Below are 26,453 nucleotides of genomic sequence, written 5' to 3'. Positions count from 1 at the left end.
CAACTTGATGTGGTGAGGCCCAAAAACAGTGAAGCTATTGCATATTCCTTTTTACATTGCAGATTAAATTTGCTCTGTGGCATTTAGACAGAATGGTTTGCTTTTTTGCAATACGGACACGACCATATTGCAGTTATTTCTGTTCCATTCTGGCAGAAAATTCATTCATACAGATAATACTGAATGAAAGCACACTCCTGAATAATTCTGCAGGAAAACAGACATTTGCTTTCTGTTGCAGTGCAGCATATGCTTTAAATATCTAGGACAGGCAAATCACATTTGGCAAGAACCAATCCCTTTTTTAAAAATAGAGAAGCTAGGATCAGCATCCATAATGGAGGACGAATGATCAGATTGGTGGGGGTGGGGGAGAATGAATGAATGAGGAGGCACATAAGGCAATGCTTGGGTTTTAGAAGTGTGCCCATTGCAGGAGAATCGGCGGGAGGAATTTAAGAAACATAGGAACAGCAAGAGGCAGTTTAGCCCCCTTGAGCCTGTTCTGCCATTCAAATGAGATCACTGCTAATCTGTGACCTACATGCTGTATATCTGTCTTTACTCCACATCCCTCAACATCTTTGGCCAACAAATATCCATCAATGTCATGTTCGAAATTAACAACTGATCTAGCATCAAGTGCTGTTTCAGGAAGAGAACTGCAAGCTTCTATCACTCTCTGCATGCAGAAATGCTTCCTAATTTCATTCCTGAAAGGTCTGGCTCTAATCTTTAGACTATGTCCAGTTGTCCTAGACTCCCAACTAGTGGAAATAGTTTCTATCCATCTACTTTATCTGCTCAATATCTTCAAAACTTTGAAGAAATCACCCTTAAATCTTCAAAATTCTGGAGAATACAACCTTAGTTTATGCAATCTCTCCTCAATTTAACCCTCGGATTCCAGGTCTCATGCTGGTCAATGTACACTACACTCCCTCCAACACCAAGAAACTGCATAGCGTGAGGTCCTAAGAAACACTAACAGGACAAGTTGAATGCCTAAACATGGGTAAGGAGCTGCCAAAAACTATTCAGGTTCTGCAGTTATTCTCATGGTCAAAAGCATTTAAGAAAAGTCATACAAGTTGCTATTCATCAGATGGAGATGTGAAACAGGTGGTCTTGTGGACATAAAAATCCCATGGAACGAAGAGGAACAGAACTCTCCCACTGGCCTGGCCAGTTCCTCCTGGAATTGACAGAACCAAAAACAAGATTCTGTATATGTTTGTTTGCAAATAGCATTCACTCATGCCGAGATTGCACTTCAAAAGTAAATCACTGATTTGTTAGGCTCTGCGCCGGGTGGAGGAAGCTATATGGCATTACCTAAAATGGAAGTTCATTCAAAAAACATTATAGAATTACCACATCACTACAGAGGTCACACTTCAAACCCGCCAAAAACATCTGCCATTATAGATTGGACAGTTCTGAAACTTGAATGAGCATGTAAAATGACAAGTAATCCAGGCATGTCAAATGTACAAGAACCCAAAGTTTCAAAGCACAAGTAATCCTCATTCTTGGGCCTTGGATTGAAATTTGCCTTGTTTATATAAAGTTTATATCCAGCGCATAGTAGAAATTTACTACATTAGAAGGTTTACTGAGTTTTCACTATTGAATCCTACATATAGGCCACTCCAAAAAAAATGCACAAAATCCTACATTATATGATTCAGGGATCCTTTAAGCATTTACATAATGACCTATGGTCAAGACTACACAGGACCACCAAAGCCACGTGAACACCTCTGACAAATGCAGTACAGCTTCATTGCATACTATAAAAGGTGCAGCTTTAGTTCCCATCCTCACCCAAGGAAGTGGAGGAAGAATAAAAAGTCAACCAAGTACCTGGTTTTCTATCCAGGAACTCTTGGTGGAAAGTGTAGCTATGTGGGCATCAAACTTGGCTGTAATGCTTCCCACAGAGTAATAGGGATGCTTATGACACTTGGGTCACCTTGGCTGCTTTATTTAGGTGCCCCAACCTCTGCACATACTCAGTTTACCAGGGGCTGGTTGGGTTCCATTGGCAGAGCCTGGAGCAAGCAACATCAGCATAGTTGATTTGTTGCTGGGATGCAGGAAAAATTTAATCCAAATAGTGGAGTTATGGAATGTGTCTCAGTTTGCATTGGTTGTGATCAATTCCTACCAGCACACCACACTAACATGAAAAGTGCTTGTTCATACTGGGAGAAAAAAGTTTCTTAGGCAAAACGAAGGCGCTCAATTCCCCCAAACAAAATTGGTGCCTTAAGAAAAAGGCAGAAAACAAAATTTCATAACAAAAATCAATAGGAGCAGGAACAGCCTTTTAAGCTTGCTCCACCATTCAGCACAAGCATGGCTGATCAACTCCACTTTCCCACCCCATTGCTTGATTTACTTCAAATCCAAACTTCAATCTCAACCTTGAATATACTCTGGCACACAATTCCAAAAACCTACAACCCTCTATGTGAAGAAATTTCTCCTCATTTGTCCAACAAATCAATCTCGCACCAATCCAGCTGCACAGCAGAAATTAAATGAGTGGAGTGAGGCATGGAGGTGAGAAGGGGAAAAGTGCTCATTCCCTGGCATCTTGGATACAAAAAACAGATAAAGTGAAAATACACTTCAAGCTGTAAAAATTGGCACTCAGTTTCCAGATTAGGATAACTAGTTCCTCAATCTGATGATATTCCCTTGCAATAACTATAAACAAGCCCCGGGTGCTCATTTTTCACCTCACACAAGCATTCGAAACTTCAAAGCCACTGCTTTGGAGAGATCAGGATCCGGGTAAAGACAAAGCAATATTTGAACAATACTTAAATCAGTAGTTGGAAGGTGAGGATTAGAGGGGCTCGAAGCTTTGCATCAGTCAGTCATTCATTGGACCTGAACTGCAGAAGCAGTACAGGAAAAATTAGGGATGGGTGTCAGTGCAAGTTCAGTTCGACAACAGTGGATGTTTAAACACAAATTCTGTTTTCAGCTCTGGATCATCCTGCCCCATGCTATACTTGCTAGCAAATATTCCTCTCCCAGAGGTCACACCTCCTCTGCCCAACCCCACAAGAAAAGGATTATGACAGTTGTGAGCAATATCCACTCTGGCAAATTGTCCTGCCTCTATCTGCACATCGGACCAAAGTTAAGTAGTACCAGAAAATTGGATCTTTATATATTTAAAAAAACACATTAACATACTTCACGTTCCTGTCTCCCCAGAATATATTCAGAGAATAGGCATGAAGGTACAATACACATTAGCTTTTATGGCTTGCTGGAAATCCCCAGTCTCCTGACAAGTGATGCCAGTTTTGGACCACCCAATCAAGCTTCACAAGTGCTACCAAGGCATCAGAAACATCAGCAATGAGTTTATCCACATGCAGTGAGCCAAAAGCAAAAGTGCCTAGTTCATAAATTTTACTTGGTGGAGGGGAGATGAGATTACATTTAATTCACTAACTTTAAAAAGAAACTAATCCAATTTACAAAAAGACTAAGGATCTGCGACTTAAGAGGTTGTGAACAGTTTCATAGTAAATAAAGCTAATCTGGGCCAATTCCAAACATTTGCTGTCAAAGCAGTCAGCAATTATGGAACAAACAGGACTGCCAGATCCACAGTGCCCTCTATAAACAATTAAAACCTTCATCCCCAACAGGCCCAGCTAAACAAACAAACAAGTCAAATCCCACTGCTCAGTTTACATGGGGTTGCAAAGTTAACACCGCTTTTGAGTTACATGCAATCCTGGGCTGCGAACAGCAGTCTTCATCACATCGATGAGAAAACTTGATGGAAGGGAGTTGAGGGAGAGATGAGAAACTGGGCCATCACTAGACTTGCATCACTGCAACCTGACCACTAAACAAATCAAAAAAGACTACTTGCGTTAGAGCTTTTCATGACCACTGGGCATCTCAAAGAACCTTACAGCCAATGAAATACTCAATGTGTAATCACTGTTGTAATATAGGAATCAAGTCAAACAAAGTAAAGCTATCAAATATATGCACCACTACCATGTACTCAAATGGCATAAGCAATAGGGGCTGCCATTTTCCTCTCCACTGTGGACCAGTATTCCTTTGGCAACACTGGACTGCTGAGGGCTTTGTGTTGGCAGGACGCACAGTAAGGTGCAGTTTAGAATGCCACAATTTCATATGCATCTGCTCACTATCAACCACCAAGTTTCAAACAAGTGGATTTAAAGCAAAGGCAACCATGCTGAAGAGTCATTGTAGCTTCACAATGTTATTAGGGCACATTCATCAGGAAAGTGGGTCGAAGCATGACAATTGTAAGAGTTTTCCCCCCCCCCCCACCCCCACAGGGCAAGGAACAGGGTATTCCACTGGTTTTAGGACAATTCAGTATAACTATCCTCAACCTTATTTAAAATTATTCACTATTACAGCTCTTTTTTTTTGAAAAGCAGGCAAGTTCAGTAATGCAGAAGAAACACCAAATTGCCCATAGAGCATAACCAATGATTTTAAAAATCCAACAAATGGAATTTAAATTGACTCTTCTTTTCGTCAAGTGTTGACTCCCCTGCTGTATGTTGCAGGACAAAGCAGTCTGGTCCAATTCTTCCCCCATAGTTTCACTAAAATTAATCTCTGGAACCTCCTCTGCGATCAGATGCTTAACGCAGAGCAAGAGCACTAGGTGACAGCTGGTCCTTCCAATTGCCTTGCCCTGTATAGAATCACCTCTCCCCAGTCCATGGAGAAATTATGCAGAGCCAACATGCTTTGACGTCACGGTGTGATTTTTTATATGAGCCTCTCCATCACCTTGCACTGCTGACAGCAAGAAGCAACCTGCAACCATCACCAGTGCTACCATGCTCTTACCAGATATAACCCAACTTAAACATCTAGATAGTTTAAAAAGAATTGCCAACAATAATATCTGTTCAGATAAACATAGCAGGGAAAAATGTCAACTATCATGTTTTGCTGAATTCTAATCTTGCTGCATCACAGCACTAAACTGTGATGCATAGGCACCTAAATACAAGTCCTGATCAATATGAACACTTAGAGATAAAAACTAGTTCTGTCGAAGGGTCATGAGGACTCGAAACGTCAACTCTTTTCTTCTCCGCCGATGCTGCCAGACCTGCTGAGTTTTTCCAGGTAATTCTGTTTTTGTTTTGAACACTTAGAGAGTCTATCCTAGAGTAGGATATTTAGCTGGTGCCATAGTTGATCTATTAACTAAAGAAAGCTCTTGCAATAAGTCATTATTTGTGCCAACTCAATGTTCCTTGTTCCTAGAATTCCACACAAATGAAGAGCCAGCTGCACAAACAAGGGAATGCAATGCAAATTACAATGCAGGATGATACCATACACAAAGCATCCTGTTCACATTACTGCACAAGATTATGCAAATAAAGGGTTAATATCATAGCTTTTGATTTTCCCTGAACAACTTGTATTTATATAACACTTTTAATGTAATAAAACCTCCCAAGGTTCTTCCCAAGAGCATTATAAAGCAAAATTTGACACCAACTCATTTTAAGAGATACTGGGGCAGATGGCCAAAATCTTGGTCAAAGATCTAGGTTACTCTCATGGGAATTTGGGTGTCACTGACAAGGGCAGCATTTGTTACCCATCCCTAACTGCCCTTGAACTAAATTGTTTGCTAGGCCTTTTCAGTGGGCAGTTAAGAATCAACCACATTGCTGTGACTGGACCAGCAGATTCCTTCCCTAAAGGAAATTTGTGAACCAGATGGGTTTTTAATGACAATCAATGACAGTTGAGACAAGGATGAACTTCATTTGAACACCATGACTACATTATAATCAATAAGGGATACCTGTGGCTATTATGTAAAATTAAAACTAGCAATTATAATCACCTTTTGGACCACATGATGAAGCAGAACTATAATGTAATCATACTCTACAGATATGATTACAGAAAAATAGTGCTCCAAAGAGTACTGAAGACAAAAATTGAGATATTTAGTAGTTATAAGTAGGTTAAGGAATGGAGAGGGGTGAAGAGGTAAAAAAATGGAATTCCAAGCTTAAGGCTTAGGCAATTGAAGACAAGGACATCAAATGACAGTGCAAAGGGAATGGGGGATGAACATTAGGTTAGAGTTGAAACCAACTAACCTATGCACTTCGAATTCTTTTTAATTACCTTTGTTAAAATTTTAATTAAACACTGGATTTTAACAACCTCAAACCATAACTTACAATCTTTCAAAATGCAGGCTTACTACTTAAATTTCAGCAACAAGAACATCAAGCTCTCCATTTTCATCAAGTGTTTGCTTCATAAGCCTGTCCTTTACCACACAGTACACTACAAGAATGTAACCATTCCTGCTGCACAACACTGTCGCTTGTTTCACAAGTCTGACACAAATGACAAGATATCTGATATGACAGCCTTTTGCACGAAGTTTGTTTTAGAGGGAGACATTTGCAATGTTTTCAGTCATGAGCAGGGATTGGGGTCTTATTGGCATTTCAGTACTCAACCATAAAGTACACACAGCTCAAACACACATTCCAGCCCTTTCCTCTTTACTATTCTCCCCTTACCCCTGATCTCTTGAAAGCAATGATCCATGCCATGATACTGTTCGCAGCATGAAAGCAGCTGTCAGCACCCTACACAAGTAGACCTGCAGCGCCCAAGCATTTGTCTTCACAAGCAGCTCAGGTACATACCACTAGAGCCTCTTCAGCCACTGAAACTCAAAATGAAAGCTTCCATTAATCTGCAAGAACTTTAAATTGCTCAATCCAACGGAGCTTGACTTTTGATTTAATCAACCAGTAAGGAAACAAAGAACAGCCCTTACAATCCTCCAAGCCCCTGCAAGTTAAACAGGATAAACCAGTGCGTAAGTGCAAATAGAAGAAATGAGTTACCGGGCCTTTGTGGGCCCCTGGAATAATTGTTTGGGACAGCAGAGCATCAGTGGGTTAGTCAGTCCTGCGAGTTTCACAGTCCAGTCTGATCCTAGGCTCCTCAGATACACACTTCCAACATGAATCAATGGGTAGGGCACAAATGCTGATGAGTTTCTTCTTTCCTGGGATAGTCAGGCCAACTGCTGTGCACCTCAAACGGTACCCCAGAGATTTTGTTTTTTAAAAAAAAACTTAGCATCATACCCAGATTGTGCCGGGGGCCTTCTGATTTTGGCTCAGTAACAGATCTCAGTGCAGTTAGCTACCTGGCAATGAGAATAACCAATTTCTTTCATCAGGTTCAAAGTCTGGCTTTGAATATACAAAGAAAAATCCGAACATTTACAGCATGCAAAACTACATGCAATATTATGTAAACAGTCACTACAGCAAGTACATTGATGATTTTATACAACATCGCATGACCAGGGCATTTACAAACTCAAAAAACATAACTACCAGTCTGCAGCATTTAGTGGTTATGCCACAAAGCCAGCAATCCAGAAGTCACGAGTACAACTAAAAGCAGGAAAATGTGACATTGGATTCAAGAAGTGTGGTAAAGATGGTTATTTGTGGGATAGCACCTTAGAAGGAAATAAAAGAAGTGACCTTGATAGCTGCCAGGCCATGGTAAAAAAAAAATCAAAGCTGTTCATTGACAGCCTTCCCAGTCTTGAGTATAGTCCACACTTTGCTCTTCAGGTATATCAGCTTTAAAAGCAACAGCAGTTACAATGGAGAAGGCTATCTCAACAGATGGAGAAAAACTGTTACAGGTTTAGTATTAGTGTGGCACATGAGAGAGCAGGGCATTAAATATCCAGTTCTAAAGGCATCAGCATGTCATACTAACATCCTGCCACTCATGGAGATGGTGAGTTTAGAATAGCAGAAGTTGACTCCAGTCTCCATAGGCCCTATTTAAAATCAATCAGAAAGTGCGCGGTGATATAAAATTCACAGAATTCAGAACACACACTGGTCGGATGGTGACATTTAAAAGGTCAGATCTATACCAGGCACTCATTTGGTTCTGTAGTAGAACACAGTGCAAGGTGGGATATAAGGTCATAAACCAACTGTCCTCTGAGGGGACAGTAAATGGAGGGATGACTAAAGGAAGGCATATATCTAATCTGTGAGAAGTGGAAACTTTGTAGGTTACTCAAGTATTTACAAAACACAAACTTATCAAATTACATGAAACTTAGTTCCTTGCCAGAGCAGAGTACCTGCAGCTGTGAGATGCACTTAGTTCAAAGTCACTGGAACAATGGTAGGCTCTAATCTAACTCATTGCCATTTCCCTGGTTGCATAGCTCACCAATAACTCAAGTGAAGGAGTGAGTCAGAGGGGAGGGTCACAGAAACCTGCAGAAAGACTGAAACTTCCTGAACTATTCAAGTACCAGTGGCTAAATATTCCCTGGGATAAAATTTAAATAAGTTATCATTAAACCACTCTGAAAACAAGCTTAAAATGTTGAAAAATACAGATCAAACATGGCAATTGAGCACATCTTCAACTTGTTGTGGCAAAACTGCTCTGTGCGCTCACCCACAAAATACCATGAAATCAAAGTAACTGCAAAGAACAGATTTCAGAATTTAATATCAAACTTTGACTTCCAAAAAGGTAGAGGCGGTATAGCCCAAGACATGGTGCTGAAACACACAGGCGACTAGTTCAATGTTTAGTTTAAGTTGATCAATCCCAGTAGTGTCAGTGGGCTGCATACATGAACTCTCCATCAGGGCTGAGAGACCAGGGATTTGAGAAGAGAACAAATATGAAATAAAAGCTCAGAGGGACAATGGCAAGCACTCCTCTGCCATAAGAACACTGCAAAAACTAACTCCATTATTTGAGGGAGGGAGGAACCTGAAGTACAACAATTGTGGGGAATAGTCACTTTGTAGCAGAGCTTGAGTACTGTGGGGGTTCGGGGAGTGGGGGATGGGAGGGAAGGGTCATACTGTCAAAGATTTTCAGCTTGCACTCATCAGGTCAGACATAAGAATGCCAAAGTTCCAAGGGAACAAAAATTTATACTGTATGGGAAAGGGGTGCTGATTGGTTGGCAAGTCAGCTGACTGGTCAAGATGGCAACTTCACAGGGAGCTACTGTCTGCCATGTTTTTGGTTATTCAAAAAAGGTACAATGTCTGGACATATTCCTTTTACTTGCAGAGGGCAGGTCCCTGCATATGAATGCGTAGATTCTAGCAAGCATTAACTGAGCTACATTGTGAGCCCTACTGTAACTTTAAATTGATTGTTAGTGTAATTCTTAACACTTGGATTGTTCAGTGTTAAGTGCTACCAAAGCTCAGAACATAATGCTTAATGTTAGATGTGATTCAGTGATTGGGCAGCACTGCTGAACAATCCCAGATGAGCAAAGAATTACACTAACAATTTAAGTTGGGTTCGCAATATGGCTCATTTACGCTTGCTGGAAGCTACATATGTTCAAATGCAGGGACCAGTCATCTGTCAGCAAAGGAATATGTTCAGAAATTGCACCTTTTTTGAATAAATAAAAGGTATGGGGGCAGGGGGAACAATAGCTCCCTGGGGCATTTGCCATGGCAACAGCTTGACCAGGACCAACTTGCCAATCAATCAACACTCCTTTTATCATGCAGTATAAATTGTTTTTCTCTTTGAAACTTGGCACTCTTGTGTCTGTCCTGATGAATGCAAGACGAAAATCTTCGACAGCATGTCTCTTTTCAGCAATTTTGGGGAAGTTACTAAACTTGTAATTCAGAGTGACTCAGGACTTGGACAATTATTAGCTTTTGAAAGAGGGAGCCCCCATGGATTTGTGAAGGGCAAGCTCATGCCCAAATAATCAGATTTTATTTTTGCAGATAAAAGCGGATAAAAAAAAAGAGGTCGTCATGGAGTGTTTATGGTCTTTCAGTAGGCATTTGCTAAACTTCTGCACAAGAGGTTACCAAAGTTAGGGGCATATGGATTTGGAGGCAATCAAGTGACATGCATCAGTAATTGGTTAGGAGGTAGGAAACAAAAGATAAATAAAGGATGCATTCTCCAACTGGCAGCATGTGACAATTGTTTTCTCCTCTGAGCTACAATGGGCATCAACTGTTCATATTCCGAAGGGAGAGATAGACTTGGATATGAAAGCCTGCAGACAATGTTAGGAAGCACCACAGGTTGTGTAGATGGGAACAGGAGATTACAAAGGGACATGGATAGATTTTGCCCACCCACACAATCATGACAAATGGAGTTCAATGCAGGGGGAAAGAGCGGAGCGAGTGCAAGGGCTTCTGAAATAAGCTAGAAGATTTTTCATAAATGGTGAAAATCTAGGAGCTATGGAGGAGCAATGGGACATAGGTGTCCATCTATTCAAGTCACTAAAAACTTGTGCACAGGAGACAAAACAATCAAGACTATTAATGCAAAATGTTAGTTGTTTTCTCAAGAATGGGTTAGAAGAATTAAAAAATGAGGAAACGATGCTTCAGCGATATCAAACCTTCGCAGACCACATCTGAAGTACTGCATTATATTTTGATGCACTAAAAAGATACAGGCGGAGTGCATTGTGCAGAATGATATCAGTGCATTAAGAGCTAAATTATCAGGATAGATAGCATAAACTTGGCCTATATTCCTGAGTTTATAAGATGGTTGATATGATCAGAGTGAAGTCTTTTAAATTGAGGAGGATTAATCCAAAAACAAAGAACAGACAACTGAAAAATCAGAGTTAGTGATCAGGAATGAAAATTAGGGCCACATTTCACACAAATGGCAGTGCAAATCTAGATGCCTGTGGAAACGGGCACAATTAAAACTGAGACGGATAAACAGATTTTTGTCGTACAAGGGTACTACTGACCACACCAGCGTAGTGTAGAGTTTTCCCAAATTGGGGGCAAGAGACAGCCTGTGAAGATACAAAAAGGTTCTGCAGATGTGTCTACAAAACTTAAAGGATATTGTCAGCTACGGGAAGGAAAGCAACTATCTATAGTTTTAAGGCACACAACAGGAACAATATTCCAGCAGAACAAATGTAGCTACCTGATGACCAATGAAACAACCTGGCAGATCTACCAAACCCCTGCTTGACAAATGAGTCTGTGCTCCCAGCTGCAATGGGAGCCACATACAGAGTCAGAGCTGAATTTAAAAGAAATCCAGTGATCAAAAGGACCCTGCTTTCTGCACTAAGGTTTTCCACATGTGACAGAGAAAATCGGTAGAGCAGACCCAAATGAGTAATAAGTGGAAGTCAAATTCAAAAAGAAGCTTCAACTGAAGTACAAAGGAGAGGCATTCCTCTGGAAAGTGTTCTACTGCAGAGTTTGGAAGAATCTAAATGTCTGAAGGTCACTCCACATCTGGCCTGGTTAGATTTTCTAGTTTCTGTTCCATCTCCACTGCATATCCCATGATTCAACAGGAAATACATGACTGAGCTTGATCCAAATCTGGGACATCATTTTTTATACATGGGGCCAGAATTTGTGGTCATCTTTCTTCGTAACACGGCAGGTACATTCTGTGCAAAGCAATTGATCAGGTAATATAAAAAGCCTGAAGCACAAGGGGGCTCCCCAGCAACTTCCCTTAGCTTAGTTTAGTTTAAGAGGCATCATTCCACTTGTATCTGGGGTGTCTCGTCATGCCCGCCAAGTTGAGGCCACCTGTTGATACTGCAAATTACAGAAATTGCCCCATTAAAGCTACATAAAACTGAGTGGAGTGTACAGACCCCTCCATTTACAGGCTTTTTCTTGGAGAATGTATTAATAGTAAGGAGTTTGACTGTAATTTAGATGATGTCCAGGCCCTTGTGAAGGCATCTCTATATCTGTTTCCCTTTCAAAAGGACCCTCTACTACAACACCTGAACTCCTTCCAGGGCACAAGAAAACAGCAATGCCAAATGAAACACAAAAGCGAATGAACGCCGTCTTTAAAAATTCCTTCACCAAGATGACAATGTTTACACACTAGGCTTGGCAAGAGAGAAATACCCAGCAATGCTAATAGTCACAACTCTGAAAGGAGTTCCAGTGAGCCATCTAAAGAGCAGATTCAAAGTAGCACTGAAATAGAGGTAACGGAGCCAGAGGACTTCCCCCCCACCCCCCTCCCCGTTATCCATCTTCTGCCAGAAACAGCGATTTCACACTGTACAACACATCAACATTGGTGGCAACACAGTACCAAAGTGAGAGACACAGGGTTCAATCGCAAGTGGAACTGAACTCAGAGCTGGTAAATACCTTTAATAGGGGCAAGGAAACAGAAAGAAAATATTGCAATGTTTCCGAAGAACGCAGCAAATAAATTAGTAGTAATATATAGCTTGCACTTAAAATTGAAATGTGACAGTGAGCAATTTCACCTTGACACATGTGAAAATATCATAACTCACTCCTGCCTATAATACACATGAGCTATGATAGTTCACAATACGAAGTAAAACACACCTGGATCTCACTTTTATTAGCTTTAGATTTTGTCATCTTCCTCCTCCCTCTAGGAATGCAACTCCTGCTTGGAGCTCGAATACATCCTTTTGCTGAATCCCACAGGAGATCATTGTCTCAACTTCACATGTGCGAATCACCACTTTTTGATCTACAGACATGTGAAATTATCAGTCTCTAAGAGTGAAGTGATCAATCACAGCCAGGGATTACGACAAGACACTTGGAACAAAGGTTGAAAATGTTCGTTCAAACAACAGCTTTGGTTCAAGGCTGCATTAACATTGTTAACTGTGGTGTTCCCAAACCCAATGGTTACTTCCTTTAGCGCTTTAAGGAATGGGTTGGGAGGGCGGGAGGATATCTTTTATGTTACAGTGGAAGACAGAGATCCAAAATCTTTTGTTAGCGGAGAAAAATGCTGCTCACAATTCTAGGACAAAGCATGTTCTTTAACCAATACACGGTGGCCTTAAAGAATAAAGGTTAAAACAATTTAAGCTGGGGCAATACAGTATTTAGCATCTTAGAAAATGTTCCATTTCCCACAGTTGGTTTCTTTAAACAGTATAAAAATAAAACATCTACTGGTGTGATTGCGTTTTTCCTGTGCCAATTGCTGATTGGAAATTCCAATTTTAGCAAACAGGAACTGCAGGAGCCATGAGTAATTGCGTTGTTTCCTGGACAAATTTTTCTCCCTATCTCATCTCCTCCAGCCCTACAACTCCCTCCTACCAGAACTATACTTGCCCAAGTTTAACTTCTTAAGCAGCCACCAGCTACCCACCCCAACCCCCCTCACTTCCCACTAACGACTGTGCCTTGAGCTAGAGGCTTTACGCTTGAACATCTTTTTTAAAAAACCACTGTCTCCCTTAACTCCTATACAACTCTCCTTAAAACCCACCTCTGACCAAGCAGTCATCCCCCCTAATGCCACCTTCTTTGGCTCAACCAAAAAGTGATTTGGGACTGCTTACTGCATAAAAAAGGTTTATAAATGCAAACTGCTACATTCCAAGAAATTACAGAACTGAATCCCAGCTGAAAGGGAACTTCATAACAGACAAAATTGCTTTTAAAAAAAAAAAGTGCAACTTTTAATAAAAAGTGGATTAATGCAACTTTAGATGTTTATTTTTAAAAAGCATGGCAAATTCTAATTGCACACTGATACCAACAGTTGTCCAGTTTCAAACTGGAACCGGATATTCCTGCACCTCAAGGATCAGAAAAATTAAATGTCAGGTCTGGGCGAGCAGATACAACTTCACTGTCAGCTAGCCTTAGTTAGCAGGTCAGAGCACAAACATCACTTGAGGACTCTAGCATTATCTCTTCAGTGCTGAGGGAACACTGGAAATGCCAGAGGCACTATCTTTTGGAAGAGGCATTTAGCTAAGGACTCATTTGCCATTCCAGGCACCTGAAAAGATCCAATTGAAATGTAAGCAAAGCCCTCCCAGAGCCCTGGTCAATATTCATCCCTCAACGACTGCTGAAACATTCATCTAATTGCTGTTCGTGTACAGATTTGGGGCTTCCCTCCCCCAATCCCCCTGAAAAGAGGGTCAAGCAGTGAACTGATAAAAAGTCTTTAAAATTATGAAGAGGCTAGATAGGATAGATATAGGAACAACATTTCTGCTTGTGGGAGAGGCAAGAACGAGAGGCATTAAATACAAGATAGTCACTAACAATCCAATCAGGAATTCAGGAGAAACTTCCTTTACCCAGAAAGGGGTTAAATATGGAATTTGCTACAAGGAGGTGGTGAGACAAATAGCATAGCTGCATTTCAAAGCATGCTCTTTAAAACTTTTACAGAGAGGGAAAAAAAGGTCTACAAGAATTCCTTCACTTCCACCCCACATCAAGGGACTGAAATAAAAAGGGTATTATGTTATTCTTCAATTGTAGAGACGCTTTCTCAGGCCCCTCATGAAGTACAACGTTCAGCTTTGGCACATTGCATCTTTAACAGATAGAGGGTACAATGCAAATTCACCAGCATTATACCATACCGCTTAATGGGTTAAAATATGACTGTTGGTTGCATAAACTAGGCTAGTATCCCCTTGAATTTAGAAGGCTGAGGGGTGATCTAAATCTTGGCATTTAAAATTATAACAAGGCTCAATAAAAGGTAAATACGAAGGAAACAATTTCCTTCAATACAAGAATTCAGATAGGACATTATAAACTTAGAACGGGGCCATTTAGGAGTGAAATGGGAAAGGGTAGGAGTCTGGAACTCCTCAAAAAGCTGGGGAGGGGTGGGGGAGTTGGTCAATTGAAAATGCTCAAGACTGAAATCAATTTATTTTTGTTGGGCAAGGTTACAAAGGGATGTGGAGCAATGAGTAAACAAAGTGGAGGTAGATCAGTGATAGTCTAAAAGCACTAATCCTGTTCCTAAACCATATACTTCAGTTTGGTTTGTGTTGGAAGGATTGAAGATTACTTCAACTGACTGAATAATAAATACATTTTTCTTGATGGTTCCATTGGCAAACAGACTGCCCACTGTGCAGAAGGCTTTTAATGTTGGTCTTGTTTTAATTCAGGTTCTGGAAGGCCAGCACCCACTAACTGGCAAGAACTTGCTAGATCCAGCTGGCACTGCTCTATCTGGCTCCTTTATACCCACAACAGACTTGAAGGCCCAATACAGAGGCCAAGAGCACACTGCCAGGTTAAGAGCATCAATTCAAGTACAGTAGGCTCCAGCAATCAGAGAAACCAAGAGAAAATGTGCATTTTACAACAAATGCCCAGATTTTAATGGAAATACACAGACCCAAAGAAATATAGGCCTACCAAATGACGACAGCTGAAAAACCACAAAGATTGTCTCTTCCAGTTCTTCACTGGAGCAATCCCAAACAAATCTCAGTACCATGATCTCGATCCCATGGCCCTATATTTTCATCTGCTTCAAATATTTATTAATTTCCTCTTGTTCTTGAAGACCACTGGCACATTCATGACAGGGTGAATGGCTTTCTGTGCATCCTATGATTGTAAAATTTCCAATGGCCTCCATTCAACCACTCTGACAAAGCATCCCATGCTCAAATAACTTGCTGCAGAAAAACATTTCTCGTAGCCTCACTGAACTTGAAATTAATGATTCTTTGCCACAAAGGGTGAAGATTTTTCCCCCCATTCATCACCAAAACCCTCAAATGTTAAAAATCTTCATTAAATCTTTTTGACCTTCTTTACTCCAGCAGTAATAGTTCAAGGGTCAACCCATCCCTGACATCACCCTGGTGAATATGTGTGTACACTATGACTTTAGAGCCTCTCCAGAATGGAGGTCAAGTTGGTCTTTGTACAATTTACCACAGATATGATTCAGCAAACTGGGTCTCCAAATTACATTGCTCAGCCCAACATAACTGGCACCTGACTGAAAGCTGAAAAGTTGACCAGAACGTAGAGGTCATTTCAGGAAGGAGGAAATTAGCAATGCAGAAACACTTCATGCCACAGGCCAGCAAGAACCCCAGGTAGACCCCAAGTTAAACCGTCACTGCCAGACAGTGTTATAGAGCTAGTGCCAGAGTCAGGTAATGAGGGGCATCAAGAGTACTGGGGTTTGGGGGACGTGGGGGATGCCAAAAATCAGCCTGGATCCGAGTTCACTCCAGCAATTTGCTGAAATATGCGCTTGTGAGTGGAGAGTACAGGACCAGACCTGGCTCTGACTTCAAGATTCAAATACAGGAGCAATCACAGACAAAATGCTGAAGGGCAGTCAGCACTTGCAAAACCATGTCCAGACATGCATCAGCACTGCCAGGAGGGTGGAATAAAATTTCCTCTCTGGCTTTGCCCATGGCCTGAACCGCAAACGACTGCAGCATTATTACGTGCTGAGTACGCATCAGAGCTGCTCTGCTAATGTCTGTTCGTTAGTACACAGTTCACACAATGATCACTTCAAACCGGCCAGTCTTTCACCCCCTTGCATGAAATTAGCCTGCCAAAGCACTATTAAGCAAGATAGATCTTCACTGGGTATCTGAAGACGTAACATTAATGCAATCTTCAGACATTCTTCTTGCATTAAAAAAGATACTAACAAATTACTCAAACTAAAGATGCACCAGTATACGAGAATACTCAAGATACAAACTCTTTATAACAATTCGTCAGCAGCCATACCAGTCAATTCCAAGAACAGAAACATTAACTTGACAATACATAGATATTCTGATGCAAGGTCATAGTCTAAAAGACTATCTTTCTCTCTCTTCAGGGACACCTGAGTGTTCCCAGCAAATGCATACATTGTTTTCTCAACTCAAGTTTTGAATAACTTGCTGCTTTTCATCTATTATCTCAGTATCAGGATATTTCCTTCTCTTCCCTCTGTCACAATGCACCAGTATATCATCCTACACCCTCATCCTCCTACATACTGGAATCAAAACTCAATATAGCATTTTCTCCAATTCAGTCCTTTTCCAGGAGCTCTCTCATATCCTTAAATATATCATCAAGCTGCTTCCATTCCCAAAGGAGCACTGCTAGCCTTGTACAGGTATTCCGACAGATCAGCCAACCTGTACATCTTTGACATGCACTTCAGTAACTCACTGCCAGAAGATCAGAGCCATTAAGTGAAAAGCCTGCTTCAGGCACTTGAAGGAACCTCGGATGCAGAGAGATCACAGTAGTTCATCCTGCCAGGCAGCTGTTTGTGTCCTGGTCATCAGAAGCAACACATATTTCAAAGGGGTCAGATAACAGGTCTTTCCTCCTACAATGATGTTTGTCTTAAGAACTGAAGCCTGACATCTGTCCCAAATGATGTCCTGCGTCAGGCCTCAACCTGGGGTTCTCAGTTTGAAAAGACAGCCTTAATGCATGCATCATGTAAAATCAGGGACAAATTAGTTGCCCTGGTCAGAGAGTCAGTAAGAGTGCATAAATTTTTAAGTCACATTGAAGGGTTGGAGGGACAGAATTCCCCGAAAGCAGTGGTGAAAACAGAATCCATAATAGCTTTCAAAGGGGAAATAAACTTTTGGGCGAAAGAAAAAAGGAAAATTTGAAGGGGTATAGGAAAATGGGACCTCATAAGAGCCAAAAGAAGCACAATGGCTCCCTTCTGAATGAAAAAACATTCAATGATTATGGGAGCATTCATAAGAGCTCTTCCTCTCACTGAGTTACAACATACCAGCAGATATCAGTTACCCCTGTATTCAAACATCTGAAGTGCATTAATTAGATTTTGCTTACAATTGGCAAACCTCCATACACCTGTAAAACTGGAATTAAATTAGTCAGTATCAAATGTTACAGTAACAAACACGTCATCTGCTGCAACAAACACCCCTCATCCATGACAGTGAAGTTGGTATAAAACAGCGTACCAAGCCTCTGCCTCCATAATCGGTGTGCTGAATGCAGCCCGAGGGACTGCAGAAGTTTAAATCCATGCACCCAGTCATTTACATGCTCTGATATCTCTGATTTACCAGCAGTGAGGTAAGCCTGTCAGAAACAGCCCTTCAAAAACTTGCAGCCCAAGAGCATTTAAACAGCACCAAGTGCATACATGGAGTTGGCCTCTCTTCAAGGGCTGGACTGTCAGGGCTTGGGAGCACCAAATTCACAAAAGGGAATGATTTCTGAAAACTGCAGCCCATTCAGTGGTTTTGAATTTTAATTTTCGCCACACCGTACAGCTGGTCAGCACAGAGATTCAGAGATACAACATAAAATGTCAGAAATCACTGCGGATCCAGATAGATGAGATTTGAAACATGAATCTGTCTTTTCAGATTCTGACCAGCCTGTAGGGAACTTCCAACCTTTTCTAGGTTTATTTCCAACTTCCAGCATTTGGATTTTTCTCTTCCTCACATCCAAGAACTCCTGCCAGTGAGCGACTGACGCACAAATTAATAATCAGGCACAACTCTTTCTATGCCAAACACAGGGTGGTCAATGTCTTTGGGAACCAGTAAACCCCAAAATGTTTGATGGCTTGCCCTGGGAGCTAAGTAAAACCTAATTGTACAACACACTTCACCAGGTAAAGGATTCAAAGGCAAAAAGACCCACGCAGCGGGCAAGAAAGGGACAATGTAGGAGTGTGTGATCAATACAGAGCATCAACTATTTAAACGGAATTTAGAAGCACCTTAAACAAGCAGCTGCTAAATGAGAAAGCCACACTACACAAACACAGCAGAATTTATGTACAAAACAGCTGACTTGCACGTCAAGGTTGCAACAGTCACTGGTGCTCAGGCAGCTTTGCAAACAACTCAAATTCTACTTTTATGATTCAGGTCATTATCGGAGGCCCTTGGGTACATCCTAAACTTTAATGCAAATGCAACATTTGTTCACATTTGCCAGAATTATTCCTTCTTATGCACTGCTGAATTGGTTCAGTTGAATGACCTTGGAAGTGCAAAAATAAGCTTGTTAAACAATCTAGAAACAGACACCTGCCAATGGTTTCTCAGGGACCTCTGATGTGAATTATACATAATTACACACCCCAAACAAAATCAGTTTAGGGAAGCCCAGAGGCCAACATCTCAGCACAGAGACAGAAGTCACTGGTGCACTGTTGCCACACAAAGGGAAACTGGATTACTGACTCATCATCTAATCAGCTTTCAGAACTGTGCAAAAGGTTCACCTGTTATGCAAGTTCTATAAAAAAAAAGTGCATTTCTGCACAAGCCAGGCGAGAAACTAAAACTCAATTAAAAACACTACAGAAGTTCCTAGATATGGTTCTGATGTAACATGCAAGGGAAAGGATAGAAACCAAATGGGAGGGACGGAAAAGGTTTACAATGAAGGAAGTCACTGTGAAATTTGAGGAATTCCATACACCCCTCTTTTCCACCCCCCCCACCCGCCAACAACTTTAAGCCACCAATTCACCAGGCTACGATCCATAGGCATCTTGATTAAGTGCCAATGGAGGATGCCCTCTTGGCTATTTGACATTCAAGGAAATCGTAACCAGGCTCAACATCCCATCCATACCCCCCATACTTGCCAGGGTCACAACTGTAATCAGCTGCAAAACCCCTGGCTGATATCACACCAACAACCTAAGGGCAACCTAGGAGGTACTTTTTTCCTGAAGGTGTAGTCACTGTTGTAATGTGGGATACTGGACAGTCAATGTCCACACAATTTCTGACAAACAGCAACATTATAGCCAGATCATTTAAAAAAAAAATTAAACAGCCAGAAAACCAGGAAAGAACTTCCCCTGCTCCTCTTCAAGATAATGCCATGGGATCCTTTACATCCACTTGAGGGAGCAGGCAGGGCCTCAGGTTAAAGGTTCACCTGAAAGACTGCACATCCAACAGTCCAGCACTCTCAGTACTGCACCAGAGTGTCAGCCTGGATTTTTGTGCTACAGCCCTTGGACTGGGATTTGAACCCACCCCCGTATGACTGAAGGGGAGAGACTGCAACTCCGAGGCATGAGCAACATGGAGGGGGTGACTGCAACTTCTATAGGCAACCCAGCTAACGAAGCAGAAAAAGGCCATGGAGAACAAAGAGAACGCAACCTGGAAGCTGTGTCGATCCTGTGTTTAGCTTAACTGAGGACATGACATGGAGCACCAACGCCCCCATCCCCAAATTAACTGAGGTTTTTTTTTTTAAAACTTGAAGGTTGTGCCCCAAGCCATGTGAAGTTAATTCTTTATTATGACTTCACTATTGTGGGAAAATGCAGCATTTCCACTGTCTTGGGACTAGACTAGCGTTACAAAAGGAAGTCCATTATATAACAAGAGATGATATTAACTGCTACTCATTTTTTGCTAAACTGGTAGGGGAGAACTTATTAACTACTGCTCACAAATGACAACTGCCTTTCAAACTAAAGTCTGAACAACAACAGGATAAAAAATTTCAATCAGAGCAGTGATTACAAGCAAACTTCCCCCCACCTGCCCCCCCGCCATGCTTTTTGTTTTGCATACCATTAAGTGTCTTTCACAGATACAGGTCTCAGTGGGCCCAAATCATTCCTCCTACAAGCAAGCATGAGGAAATAAAGCTTTCTCCAAGCATCCTCGGGGACATTTCTACCTTCCTGTTGTTCCAGTGCACAGGCAAGAAAACTGAGTGTGTGACCATCTCACTGTGATAACATCTTAACCAAGCAGATGTGCCATCAGAAATGACATGATGGCACACTGTGTATGTTACAGTTTGGATTAACTTTTCTCAGATTAAATGCATTCAGCAATTCCTGTCTACGGATCACCTCAGCATACTCACCTACTTGTAGTACCCGATCTATGGCTCCAGTCTCCAATAATCTTAGCCCTTTGTTGAAAGGAACTTCACCATCCTTCTCCCCTTCCTGACACTGATAGCTGAGTGAGGAGTACATGCAGATCTCTCGCTCGTTTCTGGGGAAGGACCAGAAAATAATCCTCCGCTGAACTGGCTCCGGAATTCGAGAAAATCTCTCCTCTACCTAAAAATAAAATGCAGACAGAATAAAGAAAACAAAAATTCAACAGGACAATGTCATGTCAGTACAGAATAGTGCAATATAATATAAATGCAAAATGCTGTGGACGCTGAAAATCGGAAATAAAAACAGAAAATGCTGGAAAAACAGGACTGGCAGCATCTGCGGAGAGAGAAACAGGGTTAACATTTCAAGTCTGAATGTCTCTTCAGGGAATAGTACAATAACTGTTGCAAGATCTTGAGACAATAGCATGGGAGCAAAGTGATTACAAAATGTATCCTGGTTTTCAGAAGTAATCAGTTAAATGATTTAGATTCTAAAGCTAAGCTAGGCAATATCCTTTTTCCCAGCTTTCAATCAACTGTTGGAAAGAATTGTCATATCCAGGACAGCAAACCCTTTAAGGGTTTCCTTTAGGGGATAGGTAACCATTGATGATGACTATTAATTTTGTACAGGCTTTGCCAGTAGTAGTGCAGAGTGACCCAGGGGCCCCATTACAGAGATGGGCAGCAATTTGAGTCTGTAAAAATCAGACACTTTTCCCTTTCCAATCCAATCCCCTCCACCTCAACTCTACTTCTGTAGCTTGCTTATATAAAACCACCACCCTAACTCATGAGAAAGACTAATCAAAGCTATTTGGAAAACACACAAGAAAATGCCATTAGCCCATCAAGTCCATTCTTTTCACAGATTGTGTATAATTTATTCCAACATGGACTCCACCCTAACCATGAGTTGAAGTGCCACAGCTTTTTCCCTTCATTTGTTGGCAGTTCAGATGCAAGCTTTGAACGCAGCCTCCAATGCTACATAAACAACCACAGATTTCCTTAAAACTACATGAAGTGAATACTTCACCAGCTGACTAGGTTACTGGCTATCTAAAATAGTTGCCAAAAGCAGAGGACAGTGAACTAACTGAATTTCCACCAGAATCAAATTAGGCATTGGAAAACTAGATCACTCCAGCGCCAACATTTGCACCTGGAAATCAGTGATGTTAACCTACAAGCACTTACTGCACTCATTGGAATTTCTCTCGCCAACACTTTATTGAGAAATGTTAGCCCATTTATTCTGCACAAATTAAGGCCTCGATTCAGGAATTTGATACGAGAGCACTGGGCACTGGTACAAAATCAGCAACGGTCTTATGTGGTGGAGTGGTGCCAACGCACCAAGAAACACCACAGTTAAACCCATGCACTCATACAAGATTCTCAATTTGTTACCTCAAATTGCCTCCCCACCATCACTGTTACCAGTGAAAGGTTCTAGCACTGGAGCTCAAAATTCTCCCACTTTTGAGTGGGAATAAAATCTAAATTGTGTTAGGTCACCTTCTACCAATTGCAAGATTTATTTCCCCCACATCTACCCTTGCACCAAGATCCTGAAGGAAAACAGTTTACATTACTACTGGTCTTAAAGTTTACAGCCTTTACACTTGCTAGAAACCCAAATGGCATGTCTTTCATCAACATCTTGCATTTATATAGCACCTTTAATATACTGTAACATCCCACTTTGCAGAAGCATTATAAAACAAAATTTGAGTCACCAGAGAACATTAGGGCAGTTGGCCAAAAGCTTCAAAGAGCTAAACTTTAAGGAGATTCTGAAAGGAGGTAGAGGAGTTCAGGGAGGGAGAGATTTGGAAGCAGTTTAAAATCTAGGATTTGCTTAACCGAGATACAATGTGGGTCAGCAAGCACGAGGGTAATGGGTAAATGGGACTTGAGAGCTATGGCATGGGTAGAGTTTTGGAAGACTTTAAGCTTGAGGCAGATCAAGAGATCTGAGCATGCAAAATAACATACAGTAAAAGGGAGTTCAAGACTGGGGACGCGTTCAGATGACGAGCGCTTAAGCATCATTTATGATTTTATAAGCACCCTTTGATGGTCACAGACTTTAACCTCCCTCTTTGACATCTGTTATTCTACAAATGGCATATTGATAGTGACACTGCAAGAAACCACAAACCACGCTGTTTTTCTTGGAGATTTCTACTTTGAAGTGGAAAGGCTTTGTTATGGTGTTCTGGTAGTTGCTACAGCTTCAAGTGCCTTGAGACAAAATTACGTCAGACCAACGATTGTGGGATTGCTATGTCCGGGGAGGGAGGAGGTAAAGGGGAGGGGAATGTCTGATGGTACTTTGAAAAAAAAAATACATATATTTCCACACCCACTCGTAACCAGACTTCGTAATTAATACAAACCCTTTATAGAATTGACAATTTGGAAAATTTCACAAATTTAAAAACGGAGATCAAAAACAACCAAGAAACCGTTAGTACAGTTCAAGAGTAGCCAGTAACTCAAATCCATGAGGCAAGTCAATTTCAGCCAAGGAATTCTACACATGAACCTTTTCCGATCAGAAGGCCAGGTTAAAAATCGCAATGTATACACAATATAGTCCACAGTTGGACTGATCAAAGATTTCACAAGTACGACTGGGCAGGGCAGAATTGTGAATTTAATCAGAGTTTTATGAAGTGTGCGACAACACCCCAACAAAAAAATCCAGAGATCATCCAGGACCCATACCGTGCAAACAGGCCGTTTGAAGACTGATACTGCCCAATTTCTGGGCCAAGGTGAAAGACTGAATTATGCTCAAATTAAAAACCATTTCACAAAGTCTCAATTTCTTTCTCTCTTCCTGTAGTGCTTTTTTCTTTTAAAAAAAAAAAGGAAAGCAACTGCATAGACTCAAACTTTTGCGAATGATGCTGGTAAAGAGACTGGAGCAACAAGCACAAGTCTGAATTGTGCCTATCTTGACCACATTTCAGACATAACTTCCTCACTGGGGTCACTATCCCTCAGTCACAAAAAAAAGGTGGTAGGTATATTTTTAAAAAGTCAGACGGAAATGCAAAACAAAAAAACAAGACATTGGAAGTTCCCTCATCCTTACTAACACACATCTTCTGGTCGGTTCTTATGGCAACAATACAACTTTCCACAGATAAATCTGGAGGGTCACACAACAAAGGGGGAAGATGGTGGCATAGTGGTAATGTCACTGGACGAGTAATCCAGAGGTCCAGGTTAATGCTCTGGGGTAGCAGGTTCAAATCCCACCACAGCAGCTGGTGGAATTTAAATTCGATTAATAAAATCTCATCCAGAGTATATTTTTAAAACAGCTAGTCTCAGTAATGGTGACCATGAGGTTATCGATCGTCATAAAAACCGATCTGATTCAGAGAAGAATCTGCCATCCTTACTTGGTCTGGCCATATGACTCCAGACCCACAATGTGGTTGACTCTTAACTGCCCTTTGAAATGGCCAAGCAATCCACTCAGTTCAAGGGCAATGAGGGATGGCAAACAAATGCTGGCCTTGCCAGAGACGCCCACATCCCATGAAAGAATAAAAACTGTCAACCAAAACTTAAAAACTCCGTGCACGCACAAACACATTTCAGATCATACGCTACAGAAATCAATTCTCACATTCAGCATCAGAAGCTATGTAAAAACAAAAGTCCATGTTCTCAAAGAAGCCTCAATTGGCTACATTCTCATTCATGTAAACAACCTTGTAAAAAGACTGGCAACACAGGATCAATTCTGTGTGTCAATTCATTAGAATATTTTATCTGTTTCAGGACAGCCAGCAGCAGGCCCTTCCCTTTCACTGAAGTTATGCCCTTCATTGTTTAGAAATAGCATTGTGCACATTAAGCCAACTTTACAAAACAAATATCGAAGCCAATTAGAGCAGGTCACAGAACTCTTCCGTACCAACTTACTGGTAAATAACTTAACAAAACCAGTTATTACTGTTACCTGCTGGACCACAAAAACACAATCTGGAGTAGGACACCCAAAGTCTCTCACTACTGACACTAAAATTAACTGCAAATTACACCCAGAAATGTGACGACTTCTACTGCAGGAATCAATTGTGGGTGTCATTCTTACACAGCAAGAGGAATAGACCAAAAAAAAGAAAAAAAAGACTCACTTCGGAAATTTTTCAGTTTTTTTTTAGACCACTCTGTACTTGAAGACGGACTTTAAACAAGCCCTTTAACTCACAAGACTTCATTTCCCACCCCCCCCCCGCCCACCCCCCAAAAACAATTAAACACAAATTTCTTAATTCTTCCTTCCGCTCCCCAGTCACTGCACTGAATTTTAAGCTATTCTCACATCCCCTCTCCCACAAGTTAATGCCTCAACTTCCAATTAAAAGGCGAGGGAAATTTTTTTATTCCATTCTCTCAGTCTATATAACCTTTCAACTCGAAAAAAAAAAACTTCCTCTTCGATTTTTAATTATTAATCTGAAAAGGAACCCCCCTCAGTTGACAGTGCTGAGTTGGGAGGGGAGGGGGGTGGTGAGAAAAAGAGACAAAAAAGGAATATTTTTTTTTTTTAAAAAAGTAGCTGGACAACAAGCAGTTTTAATAATAAAAAAAAAAGAGTTGATTTTATTTTTAAAAAAAAAACACAAATGAAACATTTAAAACTGGACTGATCTGAATGGCAAATAGTAAAATTATATGGGAAGACAATTGGGAGATGATTTAAAAATTGGAAAATAAAAATAAATATATGTGGGGGAAAAGGGGATTAAGTGAGGTGGAAAATTGACTGAAATCAGTATTTTTGATATGAAAGTTGAGGCTGGAATGTTTGTGGTGGCGGATCTGAACTGGTTCTGACAGCTCAGGGTTTATTGCCTATTGTTTTCAGCCCCTCTCTCCCCCTTGTTTACTGAGGCAATTTATTTTTAATTCCCTCCTCCCCACCCCCACCCCCCTCCCCTCTCCCTCTCTCCCTCTCTCTCCACCTCCTCTCTCACCTGCTCGAAGGGCCATTTCTCCGCCACTTTCTTGGCGCTGATGTCCAGCAGGGTGTCGGGCTTGTGGAGCCTGCCGTGGCCGGGCTTTGTCTGGGCCGCTCTCGCCGTCGCCCCGCAGTCGCCCAGGCACAGCCGCTTGGCCGGCGGCTCCGCTCCACCGTCCGCCATCGCCGACGACTCGCCTCCCAAACTGACCGCACGCCGGCTCCTGCCCGCCCCTTTTATACGCCGGGCGGCGCTCCCGCCCACCCCCCCCCCCCTCATTGGCCGGCTCCCGGCCGCCCGCCGGCGGCCCATTGCTCGGCCGACCCGTCCGTCACCCGCCGGGCTCCCGCCTCCCCCCCCCCCCCCCCCCCCCCCCCTTCCATCTCCCGCCTCCCCCATTGGCCCGCTCCCGATTGGCCGTCGGCCTTGTCCATCACCAGCTCCCCCGCCCCCCCTTTACGCTTATCACCACCCCGGTCCGCCCATTGGCGCGCCGGGTTGTCAATCATTCCATGACCTTCCCCGCCCAACCAGCTGCAAGAGAATTAATAATGTCTATTATTGCAGGCTGAGTCAATCATGCTCATGTCTGGCACAGTCTAGTCTTGGGTCTTTTAAATTATTGCCAGACAAGAACTGCAAACGTACAATATCCAAGTTAAAAAAGTTATCTTTTGGG

At 41.7% G+C, this 26,453-nt stretch overlaps 1 protein-coding gene across 3 annotated transcripts in view; it reads right to left on the bottom strand.

The window, feature by feature from the left end:
* The window catches only part of LOC121271376 (zinc finger SWIM domain-containing protein 4-like), a 91,516-nt gene extending 65,551 nt beyond the window's left edge, over window positions 1-25,965 (bottom strand). For all 3 annotated transcript variants that reach the window (XM_041177347.1, XM_041177349.1, XM_041177348.1), the window contains exons 1-2: window positions 25,790-25,965; window positions 20,754-20,955 (exon numbers count right to left, since the gene is read on the bottom strand). In XM_041177347.1, the coding sequence (XP_041033281.1) occupies window positions 20,754-20,955; window positions 25,790-25,957 (370 nt within the window). In that variant the 5' untranslated portion in view covers window positions 25,958-25,965. The remainder of the gene's footprint in view (window positions 1-20,753; window positions 20,956-25,789) is intronic.
* Between the last annotated feature and the right edge of the window lie 488 nt (window positions 25,966-26,453).

The sequence above is a fragment of the Carcharodon carcharias genome, chromosome 30, assembly GCF_017639515.1.
Source record: "Carcharodon carcharias isolate sCarCar2 chromosome 30, sCarCar2.pri, whole genome shotgun sequence".
Lineage (NCBI taxonomy): Eukaryota > Metazoa > Chordata > Chondrichthyes > Lamniformes > Lamnidae > Carcharodon > Carcharodon carcharias.
Note: the sequence above shows the minus strand (reverse complement) of the source record. Positions and strands in the feature narration are given on the sequence as shown.